Raw genomic sequence first — 15,548 nt, 5'->3', positions numbered from 1 at the left:
GAACTTGCCTGGAAGCAAATAGTACGCAAAGCCAAGACACAGCCAGCTTCATATACATTCTCCACCTTTTGATGGACAATTTTGCCTAGCATTTTAACATTCAAAACCACACTGAAGACTAACACTTTTTCCTACTGATACCCAGAAGTTCTGTAAGATAAAACGCAGCATTGTGCATGCAGTAAATAAATTGGGAGGGAAATAAAACCCTTGTTACTGTAAGCCCAGGTGTGGGGAAGTGGATTTGGTGGGCCAGATCCTCATCTCCCCCAACTCCTGAAGGCCAGTTCTGTCAGGTGACCGAGACTTGTCCACCTGTCAGTCGCCCGGTGTCAAAATGACATCAGGTAGCCCATTTTCCTTTGCCCACATGGTTTGAAATCAGACCGCAGTAGGCAAAGGCACAGCATTTTGCAAGCAGTGACAATCAGCTGATTTTCACTGCTTGCAAAGTTACAGGTACCCTTGTAAGCACCACTGTGATCACTGGTACCTGCAGAGGCACAGCACTTAGAAGCAGAGCACTAAGGAGCAAGATGGGGATGAAATAAAAGGGTGATTGCCATCTTTTTGTTCTAGAGAGACTCTGGAACTTTAATTTCAGCAGCTTATCTTACCACTGCATGTCCATACCAGAAAACAAATGACCCAGATGGATTTCTGTCTTGCATGCCTGCTCCTAAAGGCACAAAACATCTGTCAAGGAATAGAGTGGCAACCCTCTAGCAGCACATGAGATTGAGGAATGAAACAGCAGTAAGTAGAATTACCAAGTTCAATGCCACCTACTTTGCATTTATCTCCAACTGAATACTGCATGCCAGCAGCAATAGAAAAATCTTGTTTTTGCTGATCTGCAAGCACAAAAAGGAAATGTGATATTGTACCATTAGGTAAGCACAGAAAAACGCTCGACATTCTCCATGCACCAAGATCCAAATTTCAAATGACGGAGCTTACCTCGTTTTGACTGCTGCCAGACTTCATATTCAATATTTTGGCAAATTGATGGATTGAGTGACCTAAGAACTTTTCTAGGCAAGGTAATGGAATTGGGTTTTCCATGTTTGTGAAGATGCTGCATAAAATAAAGAATATGCAGAGCAACAAATGAATATTGAATAGATAAACCTTATTTAAACTGGTTTGGGAGCATATGCAAATATTATTTGCAATACATCAGTTGTTTCAATTCAAAGTCTTACATCATACCTCCAAAATAGAGGATCTACACATATGAGAGCCAGTGTGGTGTAGTGGTTAGTGTTAATCTACAACCTGGGATACCAGGGTTTGAATCCCCACACAGCCATGAAGCTCACTGGGTGACCTTAGGCCAGTCACTGCCTCTCAGAGGAAGGCAATGGTAAACCACCTCTGAATACTGCTTACCATGAAAACCCTATTGATAGGGTCGCCATAAGTCGGGATCGACTTGAAAGCAGTCCATTTCCATTTTCACACATATATAACCTAAATAGCATAACATTCATTGTAATAGCCTGATATATCTCTCATCTAATTGAGCATGGAGAGCAAAGCTTACCAACAATATAATACATAAACAATGAGTCACTGTTTAGCAACCAGAACGTACTTCCCCCTTTTTTCTGACCACATCTTTAATAGTTAGACTAAAGAAGCAGGCTATTTTTTTTCCTCAAAGGCATACAAAAGGTACTATCAGAGAATTTACATTCTATCAAAAATCAATGTAGTTTGCAGCACAATCCTATATTTATGCAGAAGTACCACTGTGTTCAATGATGCTTACTCCCTAATACAGGGGTCACCAACCTTTTGGAGTCTGTGGACACATTTGCAAACTGGATAAATTGTTGTTGGCACAACACATTCACTGCAACTAAAAAAAACTGCCCCCTGTTCTATTGGCTATAATAGAATGCTTCTTTCAAGCCTAATTTCAGCCGGGGGGGGGGTAACTGGGAACACCATAAAAGGCCTCTGTAGGCACATGTGTACCCACAGGCACCACACTAGCACCCCCTGCCCTAGTAAGTGCATGTGAGAGTGCAACCTTAAGAATGTTAACCATGGTCTTGATTCCCATTAGTTTCAGTTGAATACAAGTGCACTGACATTTCTCTGATTTACAACTTTCGACGGCAGGGCCAACCAGCATTTCCTAGACAGGTTTCTCATGCTCATAAACACCAGTGCTAGCATCCTCATCTGCAATAAACTAAGTAATCCAAAGGCAGAGAGCTTAACAGAAATTTATCAACGAAGATCAAAGTAAAATACCTTCTTGCCTACCAGCAGCTTCAATCCATTTGTATAACTTGCTGCAGCTATTTCACTTCTATGAAGAGTAAAGGTATAGAAAAAAATTAATCAAGATCTTTGTTTTGACACTATCACTCTTCACCCAGCTTGGTAAGTAAGGAAGCCTACAAACATTACTAGCCTGCAGATCTAGCTGCTAAGAGGCTAGTAGCATGGAAATGAAGGCTACTAACTTCTCAGCAGGCTAGAAAAAAACCTGCCTTCCACCGATTGTACAGAGCAAGCTCACTTAGGCTTCCCATGCTAACATGGAGCAAGCCAACACACTCACCTGGATGGAACTTTTGGTCACCCCTGGCTACCAGACAAGTTGTTCAATACTTCAACCTTCCATTGAATACGGTAAGACAATCCATTCCAGACCCACTGACTACAGAAAAACCAATGTTTTTTAAATCTAAGTATTCTGTCTTTATTAGGCTGCTCCAACCGTACTTTGAAACAGACATGCAAGCAGGTTTTTAACAAGCATTCTATGATTTAAGAAAGGGGCACAAATTGAAGCCAAAGTTTAAATTATCCAATCTGTAAAAGTTTGAAATAAAAAATGCAAAACCTTTGGGCAGACACAGTGAAAGAAACAGGGGCTGCTATTAAATTACCCCCTTATTTTTAAAAACAGCATTTAAAAAATATATATTCCCCACATCAGGCATCAAATGCCTCACCCCACCCAATCCTCCCTGGTGGTAAAACCTAGCAACAAGTGCAATTTGTTCAGCTGACAGTTTTCTCTTTAAAAAAAGTCCTCCTGCAAAAATTTCTCTTTTCAATAGCGGGAAAAATATGCTGTTCAACCATTTTCCCATCCTCTTTCACTATGAACTTCAGTAGAAGTTACAAGAAATCCTTAAACAAACCATTGTTTTCTAAATGAAGACTACAGTCCATCAGTTCCATTACTGATGTAACAATGTATAACAATGGGCTCAGACTGGGGTGGGGGACTTTTAGGGTGTGCCTTTCCATCCTGTTTGGCAACGATTTAAATATATAGCTGCCCAAGAGAAGGAGACAGCTGTTTTTCATCTTTGTTTTTTTTGGGGGGGAGGGGCAATTTAAAAAAGTTGAAGAACAAGAATTAGAGTTGAAAGGGACTTCAGAGGTCAATGTATATAAATTCAAGAAATCATAGTTTCTCACACACACACAATTTCACTTCTGTCCACATTATTCTCTTTATGAGTGCAGATTACTGTAGATGTATACACTTACTCTGTGTCATCTTCCGAATCCGATGTTTCGCTGTTTCCATTGCCACTCTTAGTCGTTTCAGGACGGCCAACGTCTTCTATGATTTTACTCACATCAACATCAAATACTTTTTCATACAGCAATTCATAGAGAATAGCTAATTAGGGCAACAAAACAGAACAAAGCCTATTCATCACAAAAATACCTTAGTCAGGGCTGAATAATCTTATTTTAAAGAGTTCTATAAATGATGTTTTAGATAGTTTTGATGACAGCACTAGAGAGATGTTGAAATTAGGTATCGAGGATAGCTTTTCAGAAGTACTTAAGCAGCCAGTGTGCCCTGCAGGTTTTTGCAAGGGTGATCAGCAATTTGGGGAAATAGCTAGGCTGAAGAATCAACAGCTGTATTTGGATAACCTTTGACATAAGCAGGCAACAATTATGCCTCTGCTAACATATGCTTTTGCAGAAATACTAACAGTTCACCTTCTTGGTTAAACTTCAGTATATTGATAGTACTTCCAGTTCCTAGGCAGGCAAAAGTAATTCAAAGTTCCAACAAAAAGATTCAGTCTAAGGATGCTAGATTGCAATCTAGACATGGGAATAGCTGCTCTGAGCTGGAGGGTCCCTTCCACCAACAAAAAACACTTCCACAAGGCACACACACCCAAATCTCCACTCTTGCTGTGTATCTCATGCCACTCCAGAGTGTCCCCAGACCTGCAGAAATAGTTTTGGAGACGGGAAGTGGCTGTAGTGAGGAGGAGATGGTGGGAGAGCTGCTGCTGCACAAGTGGAATTCTTCTTGCCTCTGGATCCCACCCTACAATCTTTAAAGTCCTTCATGAAGCTAGAGACAATATTGCTTTGGCTTCTCCCGCCATTCTTCTGAAGGTGTTTTTGGCTGTTCCCCCTTTCCCAACTGCTGGGAGGCATGTCTGATGTTCTACTCACTACTACCACCACATGGATAGAGAAATTGGCCATGACTGATTCAGCACTATAAAATCATTAGGATTTTAGATACACGACACAAATCCGCACACTCCATCCTGGCAGGCATATTCAGGCACATGCAACTTTATGATATTAGTACAATAACAGATACCGTGGAGTAATCTAAGAGAGGATTTAGGCTATCATAAGTCCTAAAATTTAGAATGGGGAACTCAAGGGCTTAAGTTCAAGCACACCCCTCAACAGGACAATCAATGCGAATAGTACTAAAGCAGGTTGGTTTTCACCAAATGCTCAAAACTCCTCTCAGTATAAGAGGCCACTTTATGTTTATTACATTCATGTCCTGCCTCTTCCATCATGGAACTCAAAGGGACATACAGGGATTCCCCAGCGGTCTTCCATTCAGGCACTTTGTGGACCCAAACCTTTTTAGCTTCAACAAAGCGCCCATCTCATGTGCCTTTAAACCATGTTGTAGCCTGAAGGAACCTGGCAGTGGAAATGGTTGCATCAGAGAGAGCGAGAGAGAGAGCGAGAGAGAGAGCGAGAGAGAGAGCGAGAGAGAGAGCGAGAGAGAGAGCGAGAGAGAGAGCGAGAGAGAGAGCGAGAGAGAGAGCGAGAGAGAGAGCGAGAGAGAGAGCGAGAGAGAGAGCGAGAGAGAGAGCGAGAGAGAGAGCGAGAGAGAGAGCGAGAGAGAGAGCGAGAATATGAAGCTCCAGCTGGGTAAAGGATTCTGCCTGCTGTGGCCTACCATCATATTTCAACGCTAATTAAAATCACAGCAATACTTACACTGGCAAAGAGCCGCATTGAGTGTATATGCTATAGGATAGACAATATCATAGTGACTTCCATTTGAAAAACACAGCAATACCTAGAAGGGAGCAGAAGGATACTGACACAGTGTGATAAGGAACCAGCACACTGACCAAAAACAACAAAAGATGAACAAATACCTCCACAAAGCAATTTTAAAAAAACCTTTAGCAAGTAGAATTATTTCAAGACTCCATACATAACAAGTCCGGTTACAGTCCATGTTTACTAGATCTAGACAGACAGTCAAACAGATGCATGACAGAACTCTGTTTACACAGGTTTATGAGCATCAGACATAAAGGAGATCCAGGACCAGGATATTTAGTGTACTGATAGCTGGTTTGCTAGGCGCATGTGCATGGAGAATTCTGGGGTGGTGGTGGTGAACTCAGATTGGGACTGTGGTTGCAGTAGAGGAGGGCCAGTCCTCCCCCCTTGCCCCGCCGCAGCACCGCTCCCCCAGTCTAAGTTTTCATCCCTATGTACTGGTCTGCTATTTACCCAATAGGGAAATCTTACTGCTGCTGTCCCTCCCCAGCAGGGGAAATAGCATCTCAAGGAAAGGGATTTGGATTAGGGGGGAGGAGGAGGAAGGGGTGTCCTTTCCAGTCCTGATCCAAACTGGACTCAGACCCTGAAGCTGTTAACATTCATTTTTAAAAACACAGGCAAAACTGACCATGGGCCTCCCACACCTTAGTCTGGCTTGACCCTCCAGCTAAATGAGCTTAACCCAAACCAAACATGTAATGTTGTGATGCTGCACTCTTGTTTTAGGCTCAGAAGTGGCATTCCATTGTCCACACATGCCAGAACACCTTACCCCAACTCTTCCATCATTATTCATGTTAATATTAGTTGCAAGATTGACAATAGTAGTACTTGTCTTACCTTATCAGGAAACCCATTTTCAGTTACATATGAAGGAGCAGAATTTGGTTCCTGATATATTATAAAGTCTTTTCTAAAAGAATAAGAAAGGTAAAAATACATACTTTAAAATGAAAGGAGTAATTAACACTGCAGTCATCCATGTTTAAACTGTTCAGACGTAGCACATGAACATAGTCTTGTGCATTCAGCAATCCCGGCACCATATATATATCCACAAAGAAAATGATAGCTTGACAATAGACATCAAATTCTTGCACAGTGACTAATGACAAGCCATAGGTAGGGGTAACTTGCCCCCTTCCCTTGAGCCAAATCTACTTTGCCATCCCCCTCCCCATTGTCAATATTTCTACTACATCTACACCCAGCACTTCCATATTTGTCCTGAAATTTAGGATTCTTGTATGTTTATCTTGATCTGCATAATATATTCTCTGCTTTCAGAATGTAGCAATTCCCCAGAAAAAACATGCAAGTACCAATCACTTATTTTGGGGGGAGTCGATTTTTAACGTTCATCCTACTTTAACTAAAAGTCCAAAGCAGCTGACAACATGAAATCACCATATGAAAATCCAGGGGCATTTTTTTAAAAAACAAACATACACAACTTAATTTCAAAAGCCCTAAAACCATTGAGAACCATGAAATTGCACGTATTATTTAGTTATATCCCACATATCTTCCATAGAACTCAAGCAGGGGTAGCCAGCAGGCTGCCCTCAAGATGTTGTAGGGATCACAACTCCTGTTATCCCTGGTCATTGATCAGGGACCCTGACAGCCAGTGTGGTGTAGTGGTTAGAGTGCTGGACTGGGACCTGGGAAACCAGGATTCAAATCCCACTCAGCCATGAAACTTCCAAATTGACCTTGCGCCAGTCACTCGGCCTAACCTACCTCACAAGGTTGTTGTGAGGGTAAAATGGAGAAGGAAGAGAACTATGTATGCCCCCTTGAGCTCCTTGGAGGAAAGATGAGATACAAAGTAATAAATAAACGAACAAAATGCAGGCTGGGGCTGATGGGAGTCCCACAATATCTGCAGGACATCACATTGGCTACCCTGGCATAAGGTTAGTACACATGTTTTTCATCCAAGCACTGACCAAGTCCAGGCCTACTTGCTTGCTTCACTGTGGTTACTGTGTTGTGTTTTCTCACTGCACCCTGAGATGGGACCTTACAGTTGTTTTAAACAAGCAAAAAACCCAAAAGACATAGATCAGGACACATGAACATTGATGAGAAGTCCATTCCAGAGCCTTGGACCATCACCATCACAGCAAACGCCCTGATAAGCATGGTCGTTTATATTTCAATATTTTAATTGGATTATTTCATTGTGTATTTTAATTATTTTGTATTTTAGCCATTTTGTGCAATTGATTTTTACATTTCATAAACTGCTTAGAAGCCACCTGGGCATTAAGCAGTATATTTTAATTGCTTGCAATTCTCCATTCTTACTTCTTCACAGGGTACTTTAAATAGGGCTTCACCAAACTATCATAAAGGGGTGGAGGTGGGGGATCGGGGACAGAGAGAAAGGAGAGAGAGAAAAGAAGGAACATTCAAAAGGAGAGAGCAAGATCCTCCGTGATATGTAGGGGACAGACCACAAAAAGCTTAATGCGGCCAGCAGCCGTGGTACACATTACATACACTTGTGTCATGTTTTTCCACAGCTGCCTCAAATCATTCACAGCAATAAAATACCTCACTTCACACACCTATACCATCTGTCTCAGTCCCAGAATTAGGATAATAAGCTGCAACCCAATACCCACTTCCTTGGAAGTAATCCCTATTGAACTGGAAGGAATTTGCTTCTGAGTAGACATATACAGGATTGCACTACAAGTCATGTAGCTGTACCTATGTATTGACAAGCACGCTGTTAAAACTGCCACACATTGAACGCATTTCACTGATGTCTCAGTTGTATTTTAGGAACTGCCTACAAAACATATACTGAATACAACTCTTCCTTGGTTCTTTAATAGACTGATATTTTGTAGCAATCCCATAGTTGGGACCCTTCCTTCCTCCCTCTGCCCCCCCAAAAGTAAATATTTTATTTAAAAATTGTCTGCTTTTCTTTACAAAAAAATCACAAAGCGGGTTACAATCACATAAAGTTAAAATCATGTACTGCCAAAAAATAAATATAGAACATCAGCAACACACAAAGATCTCACAAACTCAGCAATCAACAATTCACCCAAAAACTTGGAAAAAACAAGATCTTAAAACAGGCACCAGAAATTCATAAGGACCAGTGCCAGCCTCATCTGGGAAAGGAGGAAATCCCATAGTTGGGACACCAATACTGAGAGTTCCCTCTCCCATTTTGCCACAAATCAGCCAAGAAATTATCTCCCATATATCTGAAAGTACAGGCAGTGTCTTAATGGGAATAGGGGCTCTGTTAAGTATCTGGGCTCTAAGCTGTAGAGGGGAAGGATGGGTAACCTCAACCCCAGGAGGCTAAATGTGGCCCATCTGGCCCTTGGGTCTCTCCTCCCCAGTCATACCCCCTCACCCCAAGCAACACCCCACCCGGCTTTGCACCCTCCCTCCTTCAATGCTTTTGCCTAGCTGGAATGTGTCCTTCGACTCTGACAAGGCTTCTTCCTAGCCTGGCTTACACGTAAAATGGACATTTGTCGGTCTGGCCAATTTTGCCTCTGGCCCTGCCCACCACTTGCATGTGGTCACTGGGAGTTGTCCAGAAAGGAATGTGATCCTCATGCTGAAAAGGCCTCCTCGGCCATGTCATAGGGCTCTATATGTCCATGCAAGGACTCTGAACATGGCTCAGTAGCACATAGGGAGCCAGTGTCGTCGTTTCAGCCAAAGGGGACACCGGTGTAATGTGCTCCAGGCAGGCTGTTCCCCACAACAGATGTGCTGTAGCATTCGGCACCAGCTGCTGCTGCTTCTAAATCACCTTCAAAGGCAACCCCTCATAGAGCCACAGCAACAGTCTAGCCTTGAGGGAACCAATGCACAGGTCACTACATCCCTATCCCTGTCCAGAAACAGTTGTAGTTAAGAATGGCAATTTTTTCCCCAAACCACACTCGAGGCGGGGGGGGGGCTCAACAGCAGAACTTCTGACAGTACAAAAGGAGGACAGTTGATTTGTCTGGTATTTTCCTAGCAAATTCAAAACCTACACTTCACATTAGCTAAAGGCTATTGCTTTGATTCAGATCAAGGGGGAAATATTGAAATATTTCTTACTTGTACATTAGAGAAAGGGCACTTATTTCCACTTGTCCAACCCATTCCTGTATCAAAGACGGGGGAAAAATTACTGCAGTGAAAAACAGCAACAACACTGAGACTACATTTACATCAAGTTAGAACACAGCCCATCTGGAGCCTCTCCTCTACAAGGCCAATGGAAAGCCTGCAAGGACCCCCATCAAGTTACCAGCAACAAACTAATGTCTTAAACATTTCACCATACCTCAGCTAATGTGCATTTGCTGCAGCTCATCAGAATTACATTTTGGACTGTCATTCAATGAAAGTTTCAGTGTAATTTCAGTCCATTTGAATCAATTTTTCCCCATGCCCTCATCTTTAGTAAAGTACATTGTGCAAAATACTGGGGGGAAAGATTAGGTCCCAGAACAATGCCTCCCTGTATGCTGTGCTCTTGCATGCAGAAATCCCACCCTCACAACCCCCTCCCCCATACAGAGTATGTTCCATGTGTTCAACAGCACACACAGGACATTGACTGGATTGTGCCCTAAACATTTTGACTATCATCTGATTGAGAGGCTTGTAGGAACAGAGACTTTAGTGTAGTGGCCCTTTGGAACTCCCCCCATTACAAATCAGACCTTGCCATTATCTTTTTGGCACCCATTGACAGCCTCCGTTTTCTAACAAGCCTTTTAAGTAGAGATTTTTACCTTAGTCTGTATCTGTACTGGAGTTGACAGTGTTTTTATGTGTTTTTATTGTTGATGTTTCTATTGTTCATTATTCACCCAAATATGTTTGACACTTGCAACAATAAATGTCTACCTTTAAGTACCATCTGAGGCTTCCCCTCTTCCTTTAGGTCTTTTGCAACTTGTTATAGCCAGCAAAGGATAGGACAAAACAGTTCCTGAATTCATACTTGCAGGGACTGACAAGGTCTGTGTAATCCAAGTAGGGTGTTTCCCCACCACCAAGATTTGAAATAATGGGTAGCAAATTCCACAAACACCTATATATACTATATATGAAAGAAAAGGTCGTGCATGTTTCAGGATTAACTTTTAAGACAATTAGATACTCCAGATGCAGTTAAGTAGAGTTTTACATTACATGCTTACTCCAACACATACCTGTGGATTTTCTAGGCTCTTCAAATACTCTTCAAATGGTCCCTCTATAAACTTTAAAATATAAATATGAAAGTAGTTTATTAGCAGCAGTGCGATGCAACAGCTTTGTTAAGACTTTCAGAAAAAAAGATGTCATTCAGTTCTGTCTGGAACCCATTCTGGGATCTAGAAGCCCTTCTTATCTAGAGGTGGGGACCTTCAGGCCCATGGCTGTATGGAGTTCTCAAGGTCTCTCTATTCAGCCTTCAGGACTCCTCCCCCAGGCCACTTCCCTCACTGTCCCAGCTCTGCACCCTCCTTGAATGCTTTTGCCTGGTTTAAATGTGCCCTTGAATTGTGGTATTGCTCTCGCTTGTCTGAAGAGGTGTATATGCATAGTAGCCTCTGCCTTTTGCATGATTGCAATGTAGCCCCATTCAAAAGTAAAAGGCACATTAATTGCTCCATCTACTTTTTGCCTCTGGCTCCACCCACCATTGGCATGCAGCCACTGGAAGGTTGCAGCCCTCAGGCTAAAAAAAAGTTCACCACCCCTGCTCTAATCTCCAATTTAATTGTAAGAAAAATGCACTCTGAACCTACTCAGATGCACTCTATTCATACTTCATATGTTCCAGGGTGAAATGCTGGGATTAAAAACAAATGCCAGAGCTGAGCCCTAGGACAAAAGCTGCAAAGTCTTCAATGTCTTTCTTCCTGTTCTGACCAAACTTTAGTACTGTTATCCCTATTGTAATGCAGTCACGACTAGCAAATAGCCTACCCACAGTAAATCACTCTTTCCCCCCTTTTATCACACTTTTCACCCTGGCTTTTGACAATTGAAATATTAAAATACAAATTTCAGGACCCTCTCTAATTGTGAATATAATTTGTTTAAAACTGTTTCTAATAATGTATTTTATGTTGTTGTGACCTGCACTTGGATGTACTGCTGAAGAGTGAGTAGTAGTAGTAGTAGTAGTAGTAATAGCAGTAGTAGTAGTAATAGCAGTAGTAGTAGTAATAGCAGTAGTAGCATCAGCTACAACCATGGCAGTGTTGTGCAAACAGTTATGCTGATTCTTCCTTCACCTCAACTTAGACATATGTAGTTAATCAGACACAGGAAGAAGAGCCTAGACTACAGGTATTCCACTCAAAATAGATAGAATAATCCCAGTATGCATAGCCAAACAATCCCCACAGGAAATGTAATAAGTGGTCTGGCACATCCCATCCCAAACACAGTCACAGCTTCTCTGGCAATCTCCACTCTCAAAGCAGCTTGAAAAAGTGTTGCCAGGACCAAGGAAATCACAGCTGACTCCACCTGGCAGCACCTGAAGATGCACCAGGGCACACATTACCTCCTTCATATGATTACAAATGTGAAATTTCACAAAGACAGCTCAGGACACACTGCATGCATGGGCCATGTTTGAGACAGCCACAAAACTCTGAACTTGGGACTGTTACATATCTCAGAGATGCATCCAGATGACAAGCTTCTGGCAGGTGTGCCAAAGCAAACAGGTGCACCATATGAATCTGTCTGTTACCATATTATGAAGACACACACTGCACAGCTACATGGTTTTTCCAATATATTTTGTTTGTAACGGGCCAACAGTGTAATAAACAGTGATTTGAATAACTGCAGCTACATTGTTAAAAATGCATGTGGACAATCTAATGCAAGGAGCAGCCATACAAACAGGAATACTGATTTTATGGTATCTAGGCACCTTTTATACTCAGTATCCATGACTTGAAGAGGGGGAGCTGACTCAGATGGTGCATCAACAAAAGCCACACCTATACCACAAGGAAGAGGGCAGCAGAAAACTGTAGGAAAGTCAAACTGTGGCCATAGGAGGGGCTCACCCAGTGGGGCACAGCTGCAGTAATAGCCCCTGGCACTGCCACTTACCAAGAGGGGCAAGGCAGTGGCAAGGACACGGAGAGGGACTCCAGAGGTGTGCAGCCCCAACCTCACACCTCCTGGTAAGTATCAGTGATGACCCTGGCCAGGAGGCTACTGCTGTGGCTCTGCCCCACCAGGTGAGCCGCTCCTGTGGGGCCATGAGAGAAATGCTGTGCTGGCTGGGGCTGATAGGAATTGTAGTCCAAAACATCTGGAGGCCACCAGGTTGGCAAAGCCTGGCTTACACCCACAAAGCAGAGCCACAAGAAATAGCATTGCTTCTGACAGACAGCCACAATGAAAACAGTGCTTATTTACCGCTTCAAACTGCTCTCTGTTTTTCCTCAGGTAGTTTATACAGGCCATTCTAACATCAAGATGCTGAGATTGGGAGTGGAAAACCTGGAGAAAGAGTCAGTTAAAAAAACCATTTGATGAACTGATTAAAAAACTGACTGCTACAAATGAACAGACACTACATTATCAAGTTCACATATATTTTTGCACTTACTTAAATCTAAGAAGTCCCAAAAAGCTGTTGCGTTAGTAATAAAGGCAAAATTAGGACAAACACTGCAAAAACAGAGGGCTGGTCTACACATGCAGTAGACTGAGATGGGAAAGTGGACTTCTGCCAGCCGCCAGCAGGCAATGAGAAATTGTTGCAGGTTAGTTAACTTTGGTGGGACTTTTTTTTACAAGGCTGGTTTCCTGGTGCTTGGGAGTGTTCAAATCACTTCACCCACATTGTCTTGTAATCCTTACAACAACCTTGTACAGAAGATCAGTACTATCCCCCCCCCATACCACAGGAAGGACTTCCTGACAGATACTCAGCTTCTCCTTAGCCACCATGGTAAGAGCACCAAGAGCCCTGTGGCACCTTAAAAGACTAACAAAATTATTAGGGCATAAGCATCTGCTGAAGTGGACTTCAGTCTCCAAACGCTTATGCTATGAATGAAATGGTTAGTCCTTTTAAGGTGCCACAAGGCTCTGATGTTTTTGTTGCTGCAACAGCCTAATTTAGAAATCATGATAAAACCAGTTCTCAGAACTGATTCAGTTCTGGGCATCAAGAACCAATTTGACAATAGAATCAATCTTGGTCTCGCACACTCCTCTAGTGTGGAAGGATAATCAAGCACAGGTTTAGTTCCCTACATTCAGCTTTCCAAAGGTGCTGAGTCATTATAGCGACAGGAAGCTGCCTTAATTTAAAATAAGCTCTTGGGGCATTTTTACTCTGCAGGCCAGACAGCGTTTCACCCATCTTCTCCCCCCCCGAATTTTAAATTCCAGCTGGAACACAAATGCTCCCCAAGTCTGCTCAGCCACAACAGAAATGTGGGCAAGGCAGCAGCAGATCAACGGCAAGGCGTTTCGTTCTGTAAAGCCTATATGAGGAGGCCAAAGTTTTACTTCTCTTCACCCACCATCATATATTACATAAGCGTTCCATCAAATAAATACAAGAAAGTTGGTGGTAAATAATTGTCGCCTGTCCCTTCTTTTACCGGCAGACTTGAAAAAACATCATGCCAAACAGGAGACGGGAACATAAATATGGGAGGTGCAACCGACACCTTCTTGAAGGTAAAAGCGAGCTTCAAGGTAAAAGCGAGGTGACCAAGCCCCTAAGGAGGAAAGAGAGTCGTTTCCTTCGGAACTAGGAAAAAAGCAACTAGTAGCGCTGTCGCGCTCGCCCTCGCTCTCACGGACACAGCGCAACAAGTTCACTGCAGGCGTTCCAAATGAGGAATTAACTTCTAGAATTCATTTCCACCCCGGATTCTCTTTCCTGGGCCGGTTCCTTTCCTTTGGTGGCTACATCCTAACCGCTCTCGTTCGGTACTGGAGAACGCAGGGCAAGAATCTGAAAAACTTCCACCAACTAGCACTCCCCAGCCTTCAGAGCCAGACAACGTGCACCGACAGGCCAAAGTCCTCATTCCACTGGGAGTTTGAGCGCTCCCCCAACCCCACCCGGGAAAGAAAGCGCCACGGGCTATACTAGAGAGACCCTCCCAGTCCTCAAACAAAGCTTCCTTTTGCGACAGTTCTACCATCCGTTATCCCACCCAAGGGCATATAACCAAACCACCCTGCCTCCCTGCTCTCCTGTTAGCAGTCACTGCTGGAAAAAAGAGAAGTCTTGCAGGTTACCTGCTCTGCCACGGCTCGGAAAAGGCAAGAGCCGTCCTTCGCCACTCGCTTGCGGTATAATCCCTGAGATCGCAAGTAGCTGTCCATGGCAGAGTCCGCCGGAGCCCCCACGCCGTTGCCCTGGAGGTTTTGCTCCTCGCCGCCTGGCTTCCCAGCCTCCATGTTTATTTATTGCTCCAGGGGTTGCAGGGAAATCGCGACCGTCTCCCCTCTCCACCTTAGCCCCACATGCTTACGAAGAAAGGAGGAATATGCGTCTCAACGCGGCAAATCACTCTAAGGAGGGCTCCCCGGAGGCGGGAGGAAGGGCGGCAGGAGTCGGACTCACGTTTGCAGGTCGACTCCTGCGAGACATTCCACTTTTGCCGCAGACACCGGTGGCGGCTGCCGCTTCTTTCTCGGCCTTCCCGCCGGAGTTTCCTGGCTTCAAGCCCGCCCCAGCCCCAGGGAAGTCGAGCGCAACTCCTCCTCTTCGAAAGGTGGCTCTTGATCGGTCCTTTCGGGCATCACTGAGCACCGAGGGCGGAAACAAAAGAGAAACGAAACATGTGGTGTTTCCACTGAAACGGGCAGCCCAGAAGTTTGTTTTCACTTTCAGACCCAGACCGACACCCAAAGGGCTTCTGGGAGTTGTAGTTGACCGCTGCAGGAAATAGCGGCGGCTGGAAGGGAGGAGACTTGGAAGAAAGCCTGGCTTGCCTTCTCCCCACCCCATGGCGCACGGGATGCTTCTTGTGAGAGAGGGGAAGAGGCGGAGCAGGTGTGGTGGAATAGTTGGCCAGAGAAATGAATTGGGTGGCTCTGCGCGTTTGCCGTGACCTTGGTGACAAAGTCTTCTTGGTTATTTTGTTCTGATTTATGGGACGACGCAGGTTCCGCAAGCTTCAAGCCCCACACCGGGGCAATGCCTTTATTAACACCAAACAAAATGTCTTCATGAA

General features: G+C 43.8%; 1 protein-coding gene across 2 annotated transcripts in view; it reads right to left on the bottom strand.

Annotated features, from left to right (window-relative positions):
• OTUD4 (OTU deubiquitinase 4) overlaps window positions 1-15,205 on the bottom strand; it is a 29,289-nt gene extending 14,084 nt beyond the window's left edge. Inside the window, exons 1-10 of one of the 2 annotated variants that reach the window (XM_061584789.1) lie at window positions 14,608-15,205; window positions 12,760-12,843; window positions 10,536-10,586; window positions 9,430-9,476; window positions 6,178-6,250; window positions 5,260-5,341; window positions 3,523-3,658; window positions 2,266-2,323; window positions 961-1,078; window positions 790-854 (exon numbers count right to left, since the gene is read on the bottom strand). In XM_061584789.1, the coding sequence (XP_061440773.1) occupies window positions 790-854; window positions 961-1,078; window positions 2,266-2,323; window positions 3,523-3,658; window positions 5,260-5,341; window positions 6,178-6,250; window positions 9,430-9,476; window positions 10,536-10,586; window positions 12,760-12,843; window positions 14,608-14,769 (876 nt within the window). In that variant the 5' untranslated portion in view covers window positions 14,770-15,205. Of the gene's footprint in view, window positions 1-789; window positions 855-960; window positions 1,079-2,265; window positions 2,324-3,522; window positions 3,659-5,259; window positions 5,342-6,177; window positions 6,251-9,429; window positions 9,477-10,535; window positions 10,587-12,759; window positions 12,844-13,958; window positions 14,345-14,607 lie in introns of those variants that run through there. The other variant, XM_061584790.1, reaches the window with a different exon arrangement.
• Window positions 15,206-15,548: the final 343 nt, after the last annotated feature.

This window comes from Rhineura floridana, chromosome 9, assembly GCF_030035675.1.
Source record: "Rhineura floridana isolate rRhiFlo1 chromosome 9, rRhiFlo1.hap2, whole genome shotgun sequence".
Taxonomy (NCBI): domain Eukaryota; kingdom Metazoa; phylum Chordata; class Lepidosauria; order Squamata; family Rhineuridae; genus Rhineura; species Rhineura floridana.
This window is presented reverse-complemented; position numbering and strand designations above follow the sequence as displayed.